Source organism: Fundulus heteroclitus, chromosome 5 (genome assembly GCF_011125445.2).
Source record: "Fundulus heteroclitus isolate FHET01 chromosome 5, MU-UCD_Fhet_4.1, whole genome shotgun sequence".
In the NCBI taxonomy this organism is placed as follows: Eukaryota; Metazoa; Chordata; class Actinopteri; order Cyprinodontiformes; family Fundulidae; genus Fundulus; species Fundulus heteroclitus.
The window spans coordinates 23,683,805-23,700,543 of record NC_046365.1 but is presented as its reverse complement, the minus strand read 5'-3'; the positions used below and the strand labels follow the sequence as shown (position 1 = coordinate 23,700,543).

At 41.8% G+C, this 16,739-nt stretch overlaps 1 protein-coding gene across 1 annotated transcript in view; it reads left to right on the top strand.

Annotated features, from left to right (window-relative positions):
• bcl11ab (BAF chromatin remodeling complex subunit BCL11A b) overlaps window positions 1–15,966 on the top strand; it is a 48,236-nt gene extending 32,270 nt beyond the window's left edge. Inside the window, exon 3 of the mRNA XM_012870208.3 lies at window positions 9,740–15,966. Coding sequence (XP_012725662.2) covers window positions 9,740–11,712 — 1,973 coding nt within the window. The 3' untranslated portion in view covers window positions 11,713–15,966. The remainder of the gene's footprint in view (window positions 1–9,739) is intronic.
• Window positions 15,967–16,739: the final 773 nt, after the last annotated feature.

Genomic DNA, 16,739 nt, shown 5'->3' with positions numbered 1-16,739 from the left:
ATTTGGTAGCACTGTTGCTTTTCTGCAGCAAGGTCCTGGGTTACTTAGTTTCTGTAAATTGTCCTTTGGTCCGTTTGTGCATGGTTGTTTGTCCGATGTGTCCCCGTGTTGGCCTATGGTCCGGTCCTTGTCCAATGACCGCTGGGGATTGGCACCAACCCCCGCCTCCCCAACTCTGCAAGGAAAAGCAGGTATAGATAACAGATAAATGAATAGAGTGGAGCTGAACTGAACTTCATCAGACAGCTTTTAGACTAAATTAAGTTAAACTGGATTAAGGTTAGATGATTTGAATCGAATTCAACTGAATTGACATGAACAAAGTTAAATGTCTTACTTTCCTTGTGTGCTTTGTCGACCCAAACCCAGGAACATGACAGAAAGTGATCAAGGAGAATCTTTCCGTGCGTGTAGCTTTGTGTTGACCCCTCTCGGTCCTCTCATCAGATTGTGTCAAAGACGTCGCGATGAAAGGAGGGGTGAGGAAGTAGCATCGAGCTGCATAAAGAACAGGGAGTTTGAGGGAAGGATTACTCTTTACTCATTTCAGACAGACTCTCGCTGTGCCACAATTTGTGGGATTGCGTGTAAAAATACCATCCTCTGTTCAGTTCAGGGATTCTTTGTCTGCAGGTCGGTGTCTGCAGTTCAAGGAATCCTTCTCCAACCCTCCATTACCATCTCTTCCTCTCTTCTGTCCCACTCTCTGTTTGGCTTCTGCTCTTTCTACTTTCCTTGCTCTCCTCTCTGTTATCACTGTCTGAGTCAGTCAACGCAGCGGTCTCAACAGTGCCTACTAACCGGGAGTCATTCTGCAGGATTTCTTTCACCCTTTTTCTGCTATTACTAGTCTTTTTTAACTTAGTCTATACATTTTTATGTAAGCAAAGTCACATTTAAACACATTTACCAAACATCATGTAAAAACAATACTACAGAAGAATGAATAAGCGAAATGAGAACAATTTGTTAAAATCGACCTGATCTTAGAAAAGTTTTTATATGCTCAAATCTGTACATTTTGTCAACTTACAAAAGCAACATTTTTTAGGGATTTTATTAGGGATGTTATGTGATAGACCAAAATCTTAAAAGTATGTGGAAACAAGTTAACCATACAGCTAGGGCTGGAAGATATGGACCAAAAATAATGTCTCAATACCTTTAGGCTAAATGGCGATATACAATATTTATCTCAATGTGTTTTTCTTTTTCATGATGTAGTTACAAAAAGACATCACTGAATCAAAGCTTTATCCCAAATGTCTCACAGGCACATTTTTTTTTAACAAACATCGATAGATAGATAAATATGAGTAAGAGCTGAAAAATACCCTACTGGAATATATGAACGTTTTATTATTATGCAAAATAGACCATTTTGATATAAATTCTGTTGTCTCATTTTATATCCCTTAAAAAAATCTCGATATTTTAAAAATCTTGATATATTGCCCAGCCCTACTTCCAGCAGGACCACAACCCTAAACATTCAGCCAGTGCTGCAATAGAAAGGCTTGACTCAAAGCATATTCCTGTGTTAAAAGGAATTGAATCTAAGTTCAGATTTAAATTAAAATGAAAATCCATGGCAAAACTTGTAAATTGCTGATCACAGCTGCTCTTTATCCAGTCTGACTGAGTTTGAGATATCCTGCAAAGAAGAATTAGCAAAAACGGCGGTCTGTAGAAGGTGGTAGGGACAAACCATGAAAGACTCACAGCTGTAATTTCTGCAAAAATGTTGACTAAGAGAGGAGCTGAATACAAATGATCATCACAGTGACAGATATTTATTTGCAATATATATATAAAAAAATCATTCTTCTTGTATTCTGCTGCCATGTGTAGGGCTACAATAAAAAAATCTCTTTAAACTGTTCTGTAGTTTGGGAAATGTTACAGCAAGTTTAAAGGATACGGATACTTTGCCAAGGCACTGTAATTTGTGCTTCTACTCTTGCTTATATTGTTTATCTTCAAAAGGACAAAAGCATTAATTTGCAGAATAACCAATTGCGTAAACACAAAAGGATCACTATTTCCTGTTTTTTAATTATTTAGATTTGAATGTAGATGAAGATAACTGAGTGAAGTGTTTTCCACCTTATGCAAACATCTTTTGCTGGAATTTTGTCATTGCCGGCCACCCCTTCTGCAGGCTTTATTTTCTGATTTCAAAACAAATTCTCTATCCTCCTTATAATTTCTGTAAGCGCCCTGGATTGCTGAAGGTGCTGTTGATCAAAGCAAAGCGTCCGCCTCAGATCTCCATAGTCCTTTTTCCTGTGCGATGTTTGTGATGTTCTGTCATTCTCTCCGCATGTCAAGAAGGAGGAAAGAGGAGAGGTCAGATACAGGGCGCTGTATGCTCCGGTGAAGCCGAATCGCGTCCCGGCAAATGGTATGCAGGCTAATAACGCGCTCCACTCGTCCAATAGCCGGCGAAGAAACGGTTTTGACAGTGTCGAATGCCCTGCCCCGGGGGCCTTATCATCCTTCACTGCTTGCCGGCCTTCCTCCCCTGTTTCTCTTCTCCCGATGCTATCTATCTGGAGATTTATGCAGAAATGTGCAGCTAGCCGACCTCCCTGGTCCCCCTCCATCCTTTCTGCAGGGATGGCAGCCTGTCATAAGCTGAGCTATGCAGAGATAGTAAAACTCTGCTGGTCTCACGTTGTGCGGAGGCTATCTTGTCATGGCATTTAAAACAGGGACGACTTACTTATCTGAATGATGTCGGACGTAATTTCATACCAATGAGGCCAAAGATGGCTACGTTTTTATTCTACTTTATTGTCATGTACTCCATCTATTTAGATTAAGACTTATTCTTTATTAGCATACTCTGCTCTCCCCCATCCAAGGTGCAGGTTATTGAGACATATCTTTTCCTTGACAGAACGCTTTTCCCCTCTGAAGCATCAAGAGACTTCTTGCCCATCTGGGATATTGCCCACGTCCAAAAATAGTCCTGCTTGAAGATGTCTTCTTGTCTACCTGTATATGTGTGCATAAAGTGAAGCGCTGAAGTTTCTTTGAATCCTCTCCATCAGTTAATTCCTAGTCCACAGAGCGCTGGCTTTTTTTTTTTGTCGATGGCTGTTTGATCCTGCGAAGCGGCTCCCAGCCTGACAAATAATCTCCGTGGACGCTTACATAAGTGACGGTCCGTTTAATTAAACCAGTTAAGCTTAGAGGCCCGCGGGTCTTTTTCTCTTTACTACTAGAGCCAGCGCGAGAAACAATGGTGTCTGGCCTCCCGCCGACGCTGGTAAGCAGAGAGCAAATAATGATCTGCATCAGAGACATAAGCTAGAAAAGGTCTGCTGGACCTGAGCCGCGCCCAGACACGAAGCTGCGCAGCCGGGCTTTGTCACGACGGATAGATAGAGTGATGGATGAAGGAAGAGAGATGGATGCACGGATAGATGGTTGGGTTGCATTGTCAGTTCAAACTCAGTTCAACCGAGAAAAGATCAAAGAGAGTGAGGTCACGCAGGGAAACAGAGAGTGTGGAGCTATGCTAATTTTGAAATGATTGTGAGCGCTATTACAAATTTCTATTCTCACGCTCGTATGCGCACGCGCAACACACACACACACACACACGTTTATTGAAAATGCCATGTGGGTAGCTAACACTGAGTGTGCATGAGCGGCATAAAAGAGTGTGCCAAAGCGTATCTTTATGAAAAATACGCTGTCTTCCTCAGCATGCGCACACAAATTAGTCTATTGTGTATGGTGCAGGCCTTCATTGGTCCCTATGTGGGTGCCATCTGTCTATAATGGTTTGTTAGTAGCTCAGAGCACCTCCTCACTTCCACAGTTGCTCTTATCCACTTTCAGGAGAACGAGACAGGGGGAGGAAAGGAAAGGCAAAGCCAACAGCCTGTAGGTTACTTTATAACTGGGCACCCCCCCCCCCCACCACCACTTTTTGCTTTTTCCTGACAAAACAGACCTCTTCAAATCTTGTCCACCTCTGCTTTCTTAGCTTCCAACCTCTTTCTATGTAGTCTCGTTTTTCTCTCTCTCCCTCTCATCTTCTGAATCATCCATCAGCTCGCAGTAGACTTCGCCCAGCAGTGACATGTGTAATTCCAACACCCTCCAGTGTTGGGTGGTTTTCTGTTTAGTGAACTGTGTGTCTTGCAATTGTCTTTGTGTCAGAAACAAGTGTTGGCACGACGGGTCTTTTTCTCTCTGTGTCCAGGTGCTCCGCTGGCAACTGTAAGCCTTGCTCTGGACAAAGAAGTTAGTGCAAGAGCCTAAAGTGTGCAGCAAGGAAACATTGCCAGGGAGACAGAGATAGGGAAGTAAGGAAGGAGGTCAAGCCTGGCAAGTTTGTTAGACACATCGGCTTACGTTTGATGAGACTTGTAATGCATGGATTCTTTGGTTTATCTCTAAAGCTGCTAATAAACAATTTACTGAGAATCCATTTAAATACTGCTGAAAGTCATTTAGAAGGGAGAGACTTTGGAAGAGAAGTGGGCCACAGCCACTCTCCGTCTTTTCCCTCAACATGTCCTCTTCTGCTTCACCCTTCACCCCTGTCCAATTCCTGACTGTGAATACCCTAATGACATAAACAGGGTAGTAATCACATTAACGCCAGTTACGGCTAGAGGCAATCTTAAGAGGCACTGTACTGACAAGGCTCCTTCCTCCCAAAGCACTCCCTCCAACACCTATAAACACTTATGAATATTGGTAAGGACCTATATTAGCATAATCACTTTTCAGGTGTTTGTAAGTGCTCCCTTAAGCCATAGCGACTGATAACTTTTAGGAATGGCCGTGACATGCCGTGTCCCCCGTGTCTTCTGCTTCTCTGCCTTTATCCAACCCCTGTTCCACTTCCTCCGTCTCCTTTTGGAGGACCCGCAAGCTAATCCTGTTAGCTTGTTCCTCCATTAGCTTAATGACCAATATCAGTGAAAGCTATGTGGTCACACCAGGACGGCCTTAGACGACTACTGGGGTTGGTCAAGGACGAATCGAACAAACAAACAAAAAAACAAAGAACTAGAGGTCAAGACAAGTGTGGTAACTTTTAAAAGTAGGACAAGAAAGTTTAGAGAACATCAGAGCGGGGAGACATATTTCTTCACTGCTTCAAAACTTTTTTTCGACTCACCTCTTTCCATTTTGCATGAGTTTGTGGACGACATGCCTTGCTTGGTTCACCAACAATTTAGCAATCATTATCCTCTTTCGCAAAACTGTTTTATCGCATAGCTGCAAAAACCACTCCCTCTTTGAATACCTCTGGTTGTTCGTAAATAACCAATCAAGTGGGCCTTGTCCCGGAAGAGGGAAGCTGTAAAGCTGAGTTCACAGGACTATAGGGGGTCAGTGTTGGGCGCTATGCATAAAATGCTCGTCGGGCATCTCCAGTTAAATGGCTGAGACGTATTCGAGGCAAGCGATGGACATCCATAATCCCTGTTGGTATGTTTTTTTTTTCCCAACAGCCTACAATTGAGGTGTCCAGCTGCTGAAAGCTGTTCACTACCAGGGCTCTATCTAGTGATCTGCTCTCTTTTGGCGAGCTACAGTGTGTGTGTAGAGAGATTTGGTAACCTTCAACTAACTCACCACAATGTGTTCACGTGTGTTTCCGGTAAGGGTGGACCAGTTAGAGATTTGTGTCTCAATTCCATCAATTTTTTGTAAAAGTTTGACCTGGAGACACTGATTAAGGGCGATTCTGATTTCCATATAGGTCTCTGTAACCATAAATAACTATGGAACATTTTTGATGACCTTTTAATTAATTCCATTTTCACTAACGCAGAAAGGTTTCTTGTAAGGTAAATCAATGATTTGTCAAAAACAGCTGTAGTTACGCAACTGTCTCCCCCTGCATTACCGATCCTTTAAGTGATTGAGTTGAGGTATCTGTTCAAGCCCACCTCTTAAAAAGAGAATTACGTCTCATCCATCTTTCCAAAGTACATTTCTCTTTATTTTGTGCAAATATCTGACAATTGAATGTGCATTGGGTTGCAAGAGTTTCAAAACATTTTTATCAGATCATTTTAAAATAAATAACAGAGCAGTCCAACTTCCATCAATTTGGAAGGACAAAGCTCTATTATATTGCTATTATATGTTAGACTATTAAAAAAAAACCCAATGCATTATTTTCACTCCTGCCAGAGCTTGAAGTAGCCTTTCTGTCATGGTTGATCAACAATTGCGTGTGAAAGAGACCTTTTGGCTAGTTAAAGAGAATTTCACTGATAGAAAAAAACAAATTAAATGCATGGTTAACATTTGAAACTTTCTTTGGTGTCTTATTATAATTCACCTCCTATATAAGGCTTCCAGTTTTTTTTTTTTTTTTTAATCCTGCATGCTCCATGACATATAGCGTTAGACTCTTCAAAAGAATAAAACGGAGCAACTTTGCTGTAATACTTTCAGCTTCCTGTTATTTGTTGATGTCCAACTCCGTGTTGGGGCAGCCAGCATTCCTCAGGGATGCCTGTAACAGCATTTTCACTTCCTCTGATTTCATTTTTTTTAAAAACACCTGACTGATACTGAAAATAGCTAACTGTGTGTGTTCTTCCCTCAGTAACAGCTTTCAGAATTTTCTGTTTTGCACCGGGTGATCACAAGTTAGGGCAAGTTGACCGACCCGGTCCTCGTCACCAGCCCATTTTTTTTTTTACATGTGTTTCTAGTATCCAGTGGCTATAGACAATCTTTTAATGCTTCATCTCACTCTCATGCTACAAAACTATAGGTACATGATCCAACCTTTATGGTGGATTGATGACCTTGATTGGCAAGTTCATTGTGTAATATCAGCAGGTTGACTTCAACCACCCCCTTTGATGCCTCGGTGCTTTCAGGAAGTACACAGAGTCCCGTCTTTAGGCACTGTGTGAAGTGAGCTTTTAGTAGACATGTGCACCTCAGTCACCTGGACTACAGGCTGCTTTGTAAACTCTGTATTTTGGGATGAAGGTGTGGGTTGAGAGTGAGGTTACTTTATCTGCAATTGAAGGGACCGTAGTTTGATCATGATCAAGATCATATTCTCTGCCCGATAGCAGTGGAGTCACCAATACCATAACCGGTGTACCTTACTTGTGTTGTAATACACCGAAGGGCCTAAAAATACTTTGTAAACTCTGCATTGCTGTGTTTTTTGGTTTTGTCCTGATCATTGTTGATATACTCTTTCTCTTCTTTTCCCATGTTGCCTGTCAGTTCTCTCTCTCTCTCGCTCGCTCTCTCTCTCGTTCTCCCTCTCTTCTAAAGTCCCCTCTTTCAGCCCCTTGCCATGAAATGGCAGCTAAAGGCTTGTCAGTGTGGTTTCTCCTCTCTGCTGATCCTATTTCAAAGGGACCTGGAGATCCAGCATTAGCCTCAGCTCTGCTGCTCTGCAGCCCTAACTCGCCCCAGACTTTAAGTTACTAGGGGAGAAACAGATTGAGAGAGAGTGGGAGCTTCTCTTTTATTCCATTAGAGGACAGACTTGTTTATAAGATCCTCCTTCCTCCCTCACACAGTTCTTTGCTCCTCTGTTCTTGAATAATAATGATAAAAAAAAAACATCAAACGCCTTGTCAAAATGTCTTTTATCCCTTTGAATTACTTTTCTTCCATTCCCGAGAGGATGGCTATTAAGGACAATAGCGGGCTTATTTAGATATCTTATGTGCCATTGTTGCGAGTCTTGGCATCCGTTGTTCTGACTTTCAGATGCGCATCATTGTGTCCACTCCTCAGATCCAAAATAAAAAAACAACAACTATTATCCTTGCTTGTGGCATGAACACAGTTTGTCAAATGTTCATAGATGACAAAGCGATCGCATTGCTCGAGGTGTGCTGTTTACCATGGATGAAACAATGAAGACGGCAGTCTTGCGTGTTGTGTGGTGGCTTTTGCGCCCTTTAGAAATGTCGTAGGTTGTCGTTAGGACTGTCCCCTTCGTGGCACACTTCTTGTTTCCTTTCTTTTTACCCTGGACTCTTTCATTCACTTTCCTGACTTCTCTGTGATTTCTTCTCTCTGACAACCCCCTTATCTTCCTTTCTAGTCGTTCATAACAACAGAAAAAAAAAAAAGGTCTGTTTACCTCCTGCTGGATTTATGTTGCCTGCTCACGCATTACCCTAGCTAGCATGGGGAAGTGTCCGCAGGCCGCAAATCAAAGGCAAAAACCTACAGCAGAATGTGGGTTATTGCAACCATTTTTATGGGGGGGAAATGGGGGCTCTCCTTTTAAAGCCGTAAAAATGCGCACATAATCAGGAAGCGTGCGTTAATGTAACCGGCATATTTTATTTGTCCTTATGAGAGAGAGGAGGGAGGGAGTGGGAGAGAGCAAAAAAAAAAAAAAAAAAAAAAAGGAAAAAAAAGTGTATGGGCAAATGGCTTTTTTATGATGGAAAAATTCCACAGTGGGTCAAAGCCCATTGCAGGTGGCAGCAATTAACTGTAATTTTTGCAGATTGTAATGATCCATAATTTACCATTATACCCCCTTCCAACTCTTTTCAGTCAGGAGAGAAAGGTTTGCGCGGAGGTTTGATTTGGTGCACATTTTATGCCTCGTTCTGTTCTTTAAGTGGGAGACTTCGGAGGGGGGCCCCCGTGGCTGCGGACACGCGAGATAGGAGGCGAAACCGCAGAACATCAAACTCTTTTCACTACCGCTCGACCACAGCTATCTCTCCTTTCTCCTCTTTCTCTGCCCCCTTCTTCCCGCTTTGTCTTTAAGCTGAAGACACACACTGTCCCTGTCATACACGCGCTACCTAGCTTTCTCTCTCCCTTGTTCTTCCTCTCTTGCCTAGCATGGCCATGGATTTTGGGTTCAGTGTCTGCCAATGACTTTAGAAGAATGCCCTCCAGTAGAAAAAAAAGAGAGAGAAGAAAGGATAAAAAAAAAGGCAAATGATGAAAGGAGGAGCACATTTGCAAGCGGTGGATGCTTCTTATTTTGCATAGCTCTCACTTCTGCTTCCCCCCTTCTTCTCTTCTTCTATTCACCTGAGAGGATTTAAATAAATCCATAAAGCATGAAATATCAGAAATAGAAAAGCAATGCATGAAATGCATTTTCAAAGGAGCCTCCCCACCCACACACTAACTCGCAGACGCATTTATTTCCTCCTGGCTTTTATTTCCTGCGAATGTGTGTTTTTTTGTGATAAACACTAGTACAATTATTAACATGTGACCCCTTATTTGTATTCATCGTTAATATGCAGCATTCCATACATGTCCCACTTTAGAATGGCTAATTTCGTAAACAAGGTATTGGAGAGGAGATGAGTGTGTTTAACGAGATTAGGCGTGCATTGTCAAGCAAATCTCAGGTCAGTGTACAAGTGCAATTGAAAGTCAATTACTGTTTGAATTATTTCTGTGCCTTCTCATCTGTACAAATTGTGCATTGGCAGCAAGAGACGTGCCGTGTGCTATATTAATCCACGTGTTGCAAATACACATCTTTCTTTTTTTTGGTCAAATGTTTAGATTTTTATCACATGTGTAGTTTCTGTTATATAAATATTTTTAATGCTTTAATCTATTCTGGTACATTTGGTTAAAATATATTAAAGACTGGTTGATTGTGAAACATGAAAAAATAGAAACTTCTAAAAAAAAAAAAGATCAGCAAATGTGTTGTAACAGCCTTGTTTTCATTTTATACTTTATTTTAATTCAGGTTTCCCCCCTCTGTGTTTCTTTTTCTTGGCAGATAAAGATGAGCCCAGCACTTACACCTGCACCACATGCAAACAGCCCTTCACCAGTGCCTGGTTCCTGCTCCAGCATGCCCAGAACACTCACGGCTTCCGCATCTATCTGGAGAGCGAACCTGGCAGCCCTCTGACCCCACGTGTGGCTGCCGCTCCTGGGATGGGGGGGGACTGTGCCTCCTCCCAGCCACCCCTCCACGCGGTCCACTTGGCTGACGGCAGCCCTTACAGCCTCTTGAGGATGCCGGGTTCGGGCTCCGGCCGGGACTCGGCATCCACACCACGCGAGGGCCGTTACCCCCGAACCCCCCCGTTGTTCAGCCCACCGCCGCGCCACCATCTGAGCCCGGATGATCTCGCCCTGGCAACCCACCATCCGAGCGCCTTCGACAGAGTGATGAGGCTGAACTCAGTGCCATTAGAACCCCCTCAGACCATGGACTTCTCTAGACGTCTGAGGGAGCTTGCCGGGAATGCCACTGGAGGTTCTCCGCCTCTCTCCCCTAACAGACCAAACCCTATGCAACGGCTGCTGCAGCCATTCCAGCCAGGTTCCAAGCCTCCATTTACAGCCACACCTCCCCTCTCCACCTCTCAGTCCCCGTCTGGTTCACGCTCGACCCCTAATCCGGTATCGAATGCGGTCCAGCCGGGCACTCCTCTCAAGGCAAAGTCTTGCGAGTTCTGCGGGAAGACCTTCAAGTTCCAGAGTAACCTTATCGTGCACCGGCGAAGTCACACGGGGGAAAAGCCATTCAAATGTCACCTCTGCAACCATGCCTGCACACAGGCCAGCAAGCTAAAGCGTCACATGAAGACACACTGTCAGAACAAGTCATTGGCGCTTAACGCCAAGTCGGATGACGGCCTCTCGACAGCCAGCTCGCCTGAACCTGGTACCAGTGACGTTGTGGGCAGTGCCACGGATGCTCTCAAGTCGGTGGTAGCCAAGTTCAAGATTGAGAACAATGGAATTATGGCTGAAAACGAAGATGAAGAGGAGGACGAAGACGAAGAAGAGGAGGAGGAAGAGGAGGAAGAAGAAGAGGAGGAGGAAGAAGAGGAAGAAGGAGAGGAGGAGGAAATTGACCGGAAGCCCAGAGTTGAAGAGGGGGGAAGGAATAACTACCGGTTCAGCCTGCGGCTGGAAGGAGCCCGCCACCACCAGAACAGTGATGCTCTACATCCGCATCGCCGGAGTTTGACTCGAGAGCATGGCAATGATAACTCGACTGTTGAATTAGACCATGTAGATGATGCATCCACCACTACCATCAATGGGCTGGGACCGCTATCCAATGACAGCATCTCTAGAAAGCTGCTGGGTGGGGGGATCAGTCCTGGCTCGCTCAGCCCTCTATCTAAACGCATCAAGGTGGAAAAGGACCTCGATCCCCCTACCCCTACCATCCCAAACACAGAGAATGTCTATTCTCAGTGGCTAGCCGGCTACGCTGCCTCACGGCAACTCAAGGACCCCTTCATTAACTTCACAGGCGGGGACTCCAGACAATCACCCTTTACTTCCTCATCCGATCACTCATCAGAAAACGGCAGCTTGCGCTTCTCCACTCCGCCTGGCGAGCTCGACGGGGAACGCGCCCCATCGGGACGCAGCGGCACCGGCAGCGGGGCCAGCACTCCGCACGGAAACGGCCGGCCCAGCTCCAAGGACGGCCGCCGCAGCGACACCTGCGAGTTTTGCGGCAAGGTGTTCAAGAACTGCAGCAACCTGACGGTGCACCGCCGCAGCCACACCGGAGAGCGGCCGTACAAGTGCGAGCTGTGCAGCTACGCGTGCGCCCAGAGCTCGAAACTCACCCGCCACATGAAGACCCACGGACAGATGGGCAAGGACGTGTACAAATGTGAAATTTGCCACATGCCTTTCAGTGTGTACAGCACTCTAGAGAAACACATGAAGAAGTGGCACAGCGACCGCCCTCTGGCTAATGACATTAAAACTGAATAGGCAAAGAGCAGTTCTCTCTCACCCCCCCCTACCCCTACCCCCCCCAACAGCTAAAAAGCAACCCTGGCTATGTAGCCAATAAGCAGCGGGGAACAGACAACAGGGTTAGACACCAGAATGCCGTGCAGCCCTGCTCTCCATCCCCTATCTGGAGAAAACTTGATGCATGATCCAGAACCGGGGCAATACTATTACATCAGAACTTTTTGAGCCTTTCTATTGTGCAATAATTTACACATTTTGTATTTTTTGTAACTGGACAGCATGCTTGGTGTGTTTTGGCTACTTAAAGAGAATTTTTTTCTTTTTTTCCTTGGCTGGAGGATTTTGGTTGTACATGTGTTGCCGTTGATAATTTAGATTTTTCTCAGCGTGAACAGAAAAAAAAACAAAAAAACAACCCACAACAGTTAGTTATAACCCAAGCTGCATACAGTACATACTGTTTTACATATCATGTACAGTTTTGTGTTGAAACACAGCAGACAGTGTCATATTGTCAAAACATCAAGACAAGCAGGGTCAAACATTAAACCAATCTTTGTGAAAGATTTTCCATGCAACATTGAGATGAGATATATATCCATATATATATATATAAAATTGGGCCGCCTGTGAAATGCTAGGCACTAGCGCCATTAAATATTTCTTTTACAAACATCAATGAAACAAAACTAAATATGTGGTGTGACATGATGACAAAGAGTGCCTTGGATAATTTACCTGCATTAGTTAATCCTCCTTTTTGCTATAAGCTCGGAGTTTCAGCTATAAATAATTACAGGACATGGGAAATATGCAGGTCCTTGCATCAAGCACCTGCCCAACCTGGTTGTTTTTGTTTTCTGTTTTTTTTTTTTTGGACTTTGGAGATGGAGAACCAGCTGAAACAAACCTAGAAAAAAAAAGAGATTTTATGTATCTCTGGTAAATCATTTGACTGCCTGACTCATGCATATTAATGCGATCATGATTACAATTCTGTTTACTGGCATGTTACATGCTTAAAAGGGGTCGGAGGTTTTCGGTTTTGGTGTTTGTGTTTGGTACAACTGAAAAAAAAAAAAGGTACTCTGCTAAGTTGTTTTAACCAACATGAAGCTCTTAAAGGTTTCAGAGTATTTATTTTCTTTGAAAATTAAAAGTGCAGGTGTTATTTTGTGAGTAGCATTCATATCTTTTCTTTCTGTATTAACCGTTCAAGCTGTAATTTCAGCAGTCACTCGAAAAAAAAAAAATTAAATGTGGGATTAAGTTGTTGCAACTCAAACAGATTATAGGGGAGGTGTTTGGTGGGCGGGTTAGCAGCATGAGGGTGTGCGAGCGGTAGAGATGCACCAATCAGGCTTTTCATGACCGGTACCAGTTTCTGGTTTCTCTTTGAGGCCTGACGTGCTTGTTCCGATTTTGATAAATTCACCTCTTTTATTTTCGACGTACTATAGCCCATAAAAGAAAAAACGATTCTTTGACTGAGGTATTGGTTTTGAATTTGACCAAAAAAAAAAAACATCAAATCATGTGACCATATTTTTTTTTTTATCTCATGTATTTTATTGAACTCAAATTTTTTTTTTATCAAAATTGTGCTTTTAAGTAATGTATCCATGTAATGAATAGGCAGAAAGAATTATAATTTTTTGTCATTTTAGTAAAAATTGGCATATTCTTTTCTCTGGCCAACTGATTGGTGCATCTCCATTGATTGGGTTTAACTAGCGTCCAACAGGTTTAGCAAGATGGCGACTGGTAGAGATGCACCAATAAGACTTTTCCCATAGAGTACTGATTTCATTTTTTTAAATTATTTCTGACTCTTCAGTTCAGAACTCCAGTTGTGACCGACAATAACAGCTAAAAGAAATAAAAAGGTTATACTGCAGGTTCTTTGATGGAGGTAGTGGTTTTGAATTAAAAGAAAAATTAACCCATTATCCCAATTTACTTGTCTGCAACCTAAATCAGATTTTTATTACACTAAAATGAAGTGCACCTAAGTCCATGATGTTGGCTGATATATTAGTATATCAAAATGGTGCAGACATTAAGCAACTATTATCAACTATTATCATTCTGGTCTCTGCCTGATGAATTGGTGTATCTCTCTTTGATTGAGGTTAACAAGTGTCTCTACAGTTGAAAATGCTCAGAGTGAAAACACTTTTTTACATTATATTTTGAAAACACTGAAGAAATCTGAAGCCTTTTGCATGGCAAACTATCTAAAAAAGGAAATAATTCAAATTTTAATCAGAAAACCCTATACATACAAGTTTTATTACTAAAAAGGTCAAGTTTTTAACATATTTCCTAGACCTTCTAACGGTCACTGTTTTTTTTCTATTTTTTTTTATCTCCACCCTTGTCAATGATGATGATAATATAGCACTTGTCACTCTGCCTTGGATTCTGTATCTGTCTCTCTAATCGGAGGTACAGTCGGTTGAGTATAAAATGAGGACCAGATTCCAGATCTGGCGCTACCTACATGCACTGTTCAATTTTCCCAGTTTACAGTTGGGCGCTCAAGGGAAAACTTGCTCTTATGCTGACAGATTAGCATGGTGTCATTGCTTAGCATTAAAACCGAAAAAGAAAAAAAAAAAAAAACAAGAAGAAAGAAAAAAAAAATATATTGATCTACAGACTTTGCCAGCCATGTTTCCTTCTGAGAGCTAAACAGGGGTTTTGCTCTAGGAAGTATAAAATGCAGGAATTGCCATACAAACATTAGGCATAACACAGCTCACCGTAGTTAAATCTGATTTTAAAAAGAAATAAAATCTGTTTTAAGTAACTCTGCGTTAGATTTTAGGGGAGATCCTTATTTAAAATTTGTTTTTATCGTTTTTTTTATGTTTCTCTAATCCGTCGTGGTTCCATCCAGGACTTGATCACTATGTAATGAACTGTGTAAAAAAGAAAAAGAAAAAAATGAACACGTCTCTCATCTTTTTGCCTTTGCTATAAAATGCAAGTCTTCAGGTTGAACAAAAATTTGCATTGAGGAGAGATTTATGATATATAAATATATAGAGAGAACCTAAAACACATAGGAAAATGCACACTCATGTAAGTTCCTATGTTCAAAACACATCTATGGTCTACTTTTTTCCTGTATTTAGAATGGTATTTGAAATTAATGTTCACTTAGCGTAGGCACTTATAGTATTTATGTTGGAGCCTGTATTTTTAACTGTTTTGCCTGTACTCTTTAAAGGTTTCAATGTACTCTTTTTTTCTGTAGTGAAAAAAAAAAAATCCCAACAAGCTGCCACCGTATATTTTCTTAATTTGGCAGGATAATATTGTGTGAATAATTTGTATGCTCGGGAAAAAAAGAATGTTTTTTTTTTTTTTTTTTTTTTTTGGGAAAAATAAAAAGCTGTGGTGTTCCCCAAAGGACGAGAGGCCATATGATGGCCTATTCAGGCAGTCCCGTTGGGGGGAGGTGACCACACTGAGGTTAAAACAGGTGGTTGTACATATCTTTTTAGTTGGTTTATATATTTTTTTTCTCTCCTGCCATTTTATATGCAGTAATACAAGCTATTGTTGGGTTTTTCTTGGTAGCCAACCTTTTCCAGTCTTTGATCATTTACCACCTGAAAACATTCCAGCTGTTGTTTAAAGACAAAAAAAAAAACATTTTATCATATGCAATCAGTCCAATATCAACCAGAAAAAAAAGTTTTTATGTTGTTTTTTTATTTCTAGACAAAATAAACCACGGTGCTTTTTGATTTTGAGATGGTACAACTCATATGCAAGGAGTAAAAATCACAAACAGAAACGTGGGTACATGCTGTCATGCCGGTGGTATTGGGGTACATTTAAGATCTAATCCTGTGTTCTGTATTTGCTTTCAAGCTGTTTGCTCTGAACTGAACTTGAAGTTGGCCCCTGGCATAGGCCGACATTATTTATTATGACTACACACACACACACCCGCACGCACGCACACAAATACACACACAGACACACACATACACACCTGCTCTGTTCAGAACAGAGTCACCGCAAACACATCAGTTCAGTTCTTCTCCCTCTTTGATGAATCGTGACGGCCTAATTTCTCTGTTTCATGACCAAAGGTCATTGACCAACACCTATGAGTTTTTGCTCGACTTACACCTTTTTTTTTCTTGTTGTTTTCAGTCTATGGAAATGCCACTCTATTTTCAGCTGTTTTCTTCACTCAGCCATTTTGTCTTGATAATAATAATAATAAAATGTATTATATACAAATCTGAATTTTGTGCTTCTTATGTTGCACCACTCTTTGTGGCATTTATTCTCAAAACCATATAAACCAAGACTTATTTATGGGAGAAGAAGAACATCAGAACTCGCTGATGAAAGCGCAATGTTAGAAATGCAACTTTGTTTGTTTGATCGTAACGTTGGACGTTCTATGGAGCATCTCTGCTCCGTGGGGAACCAGAGCATCTGTGTTATACAACGCTTTGCAAAAGTATGCACACCCCTTCAACTTTATTGCTTTTTTTTTTTTACTTTACTTTACAACAAACTTCTGTGTATTTTATTAGGATTTGTATAACATAGATAATTTTTATCACATAAAATCCTTATAAAATACCACTAAAAATGGTATAGTTGTGAAGTTAAAGGAAAGTTACACACCTATTCCAAATTTGGACATTTCAAGATGCACTGTTACCTGAACATAAACAAAGATGTTAAAACATTTATTTATTTATTTTTTGCACCTGAAAGTAAAAGAAGTATGGCTGAATTATAAACCTGCTAAGAAATGCCCATGAATAGGCTGTAGAAGCTGCAGAGATCTGCTTAGGTGACAAATCTAGGAAAAGCTGTGATCTTCCACATATCTTTGTGGAAGAGGGTCAAGAAGAATGCCACCTTTAAAAACTAAGAAGTCTTGTTTGTCATGCAGGGGAGACAGCCAGCATGTTTAGGAAGGGGCTCTGGTCAGATGAGACACAAATCAAAGCTTTAGTTGACAGAAGTTGGACGGATTAATACAGGTCAAAAAGGAGATCTGA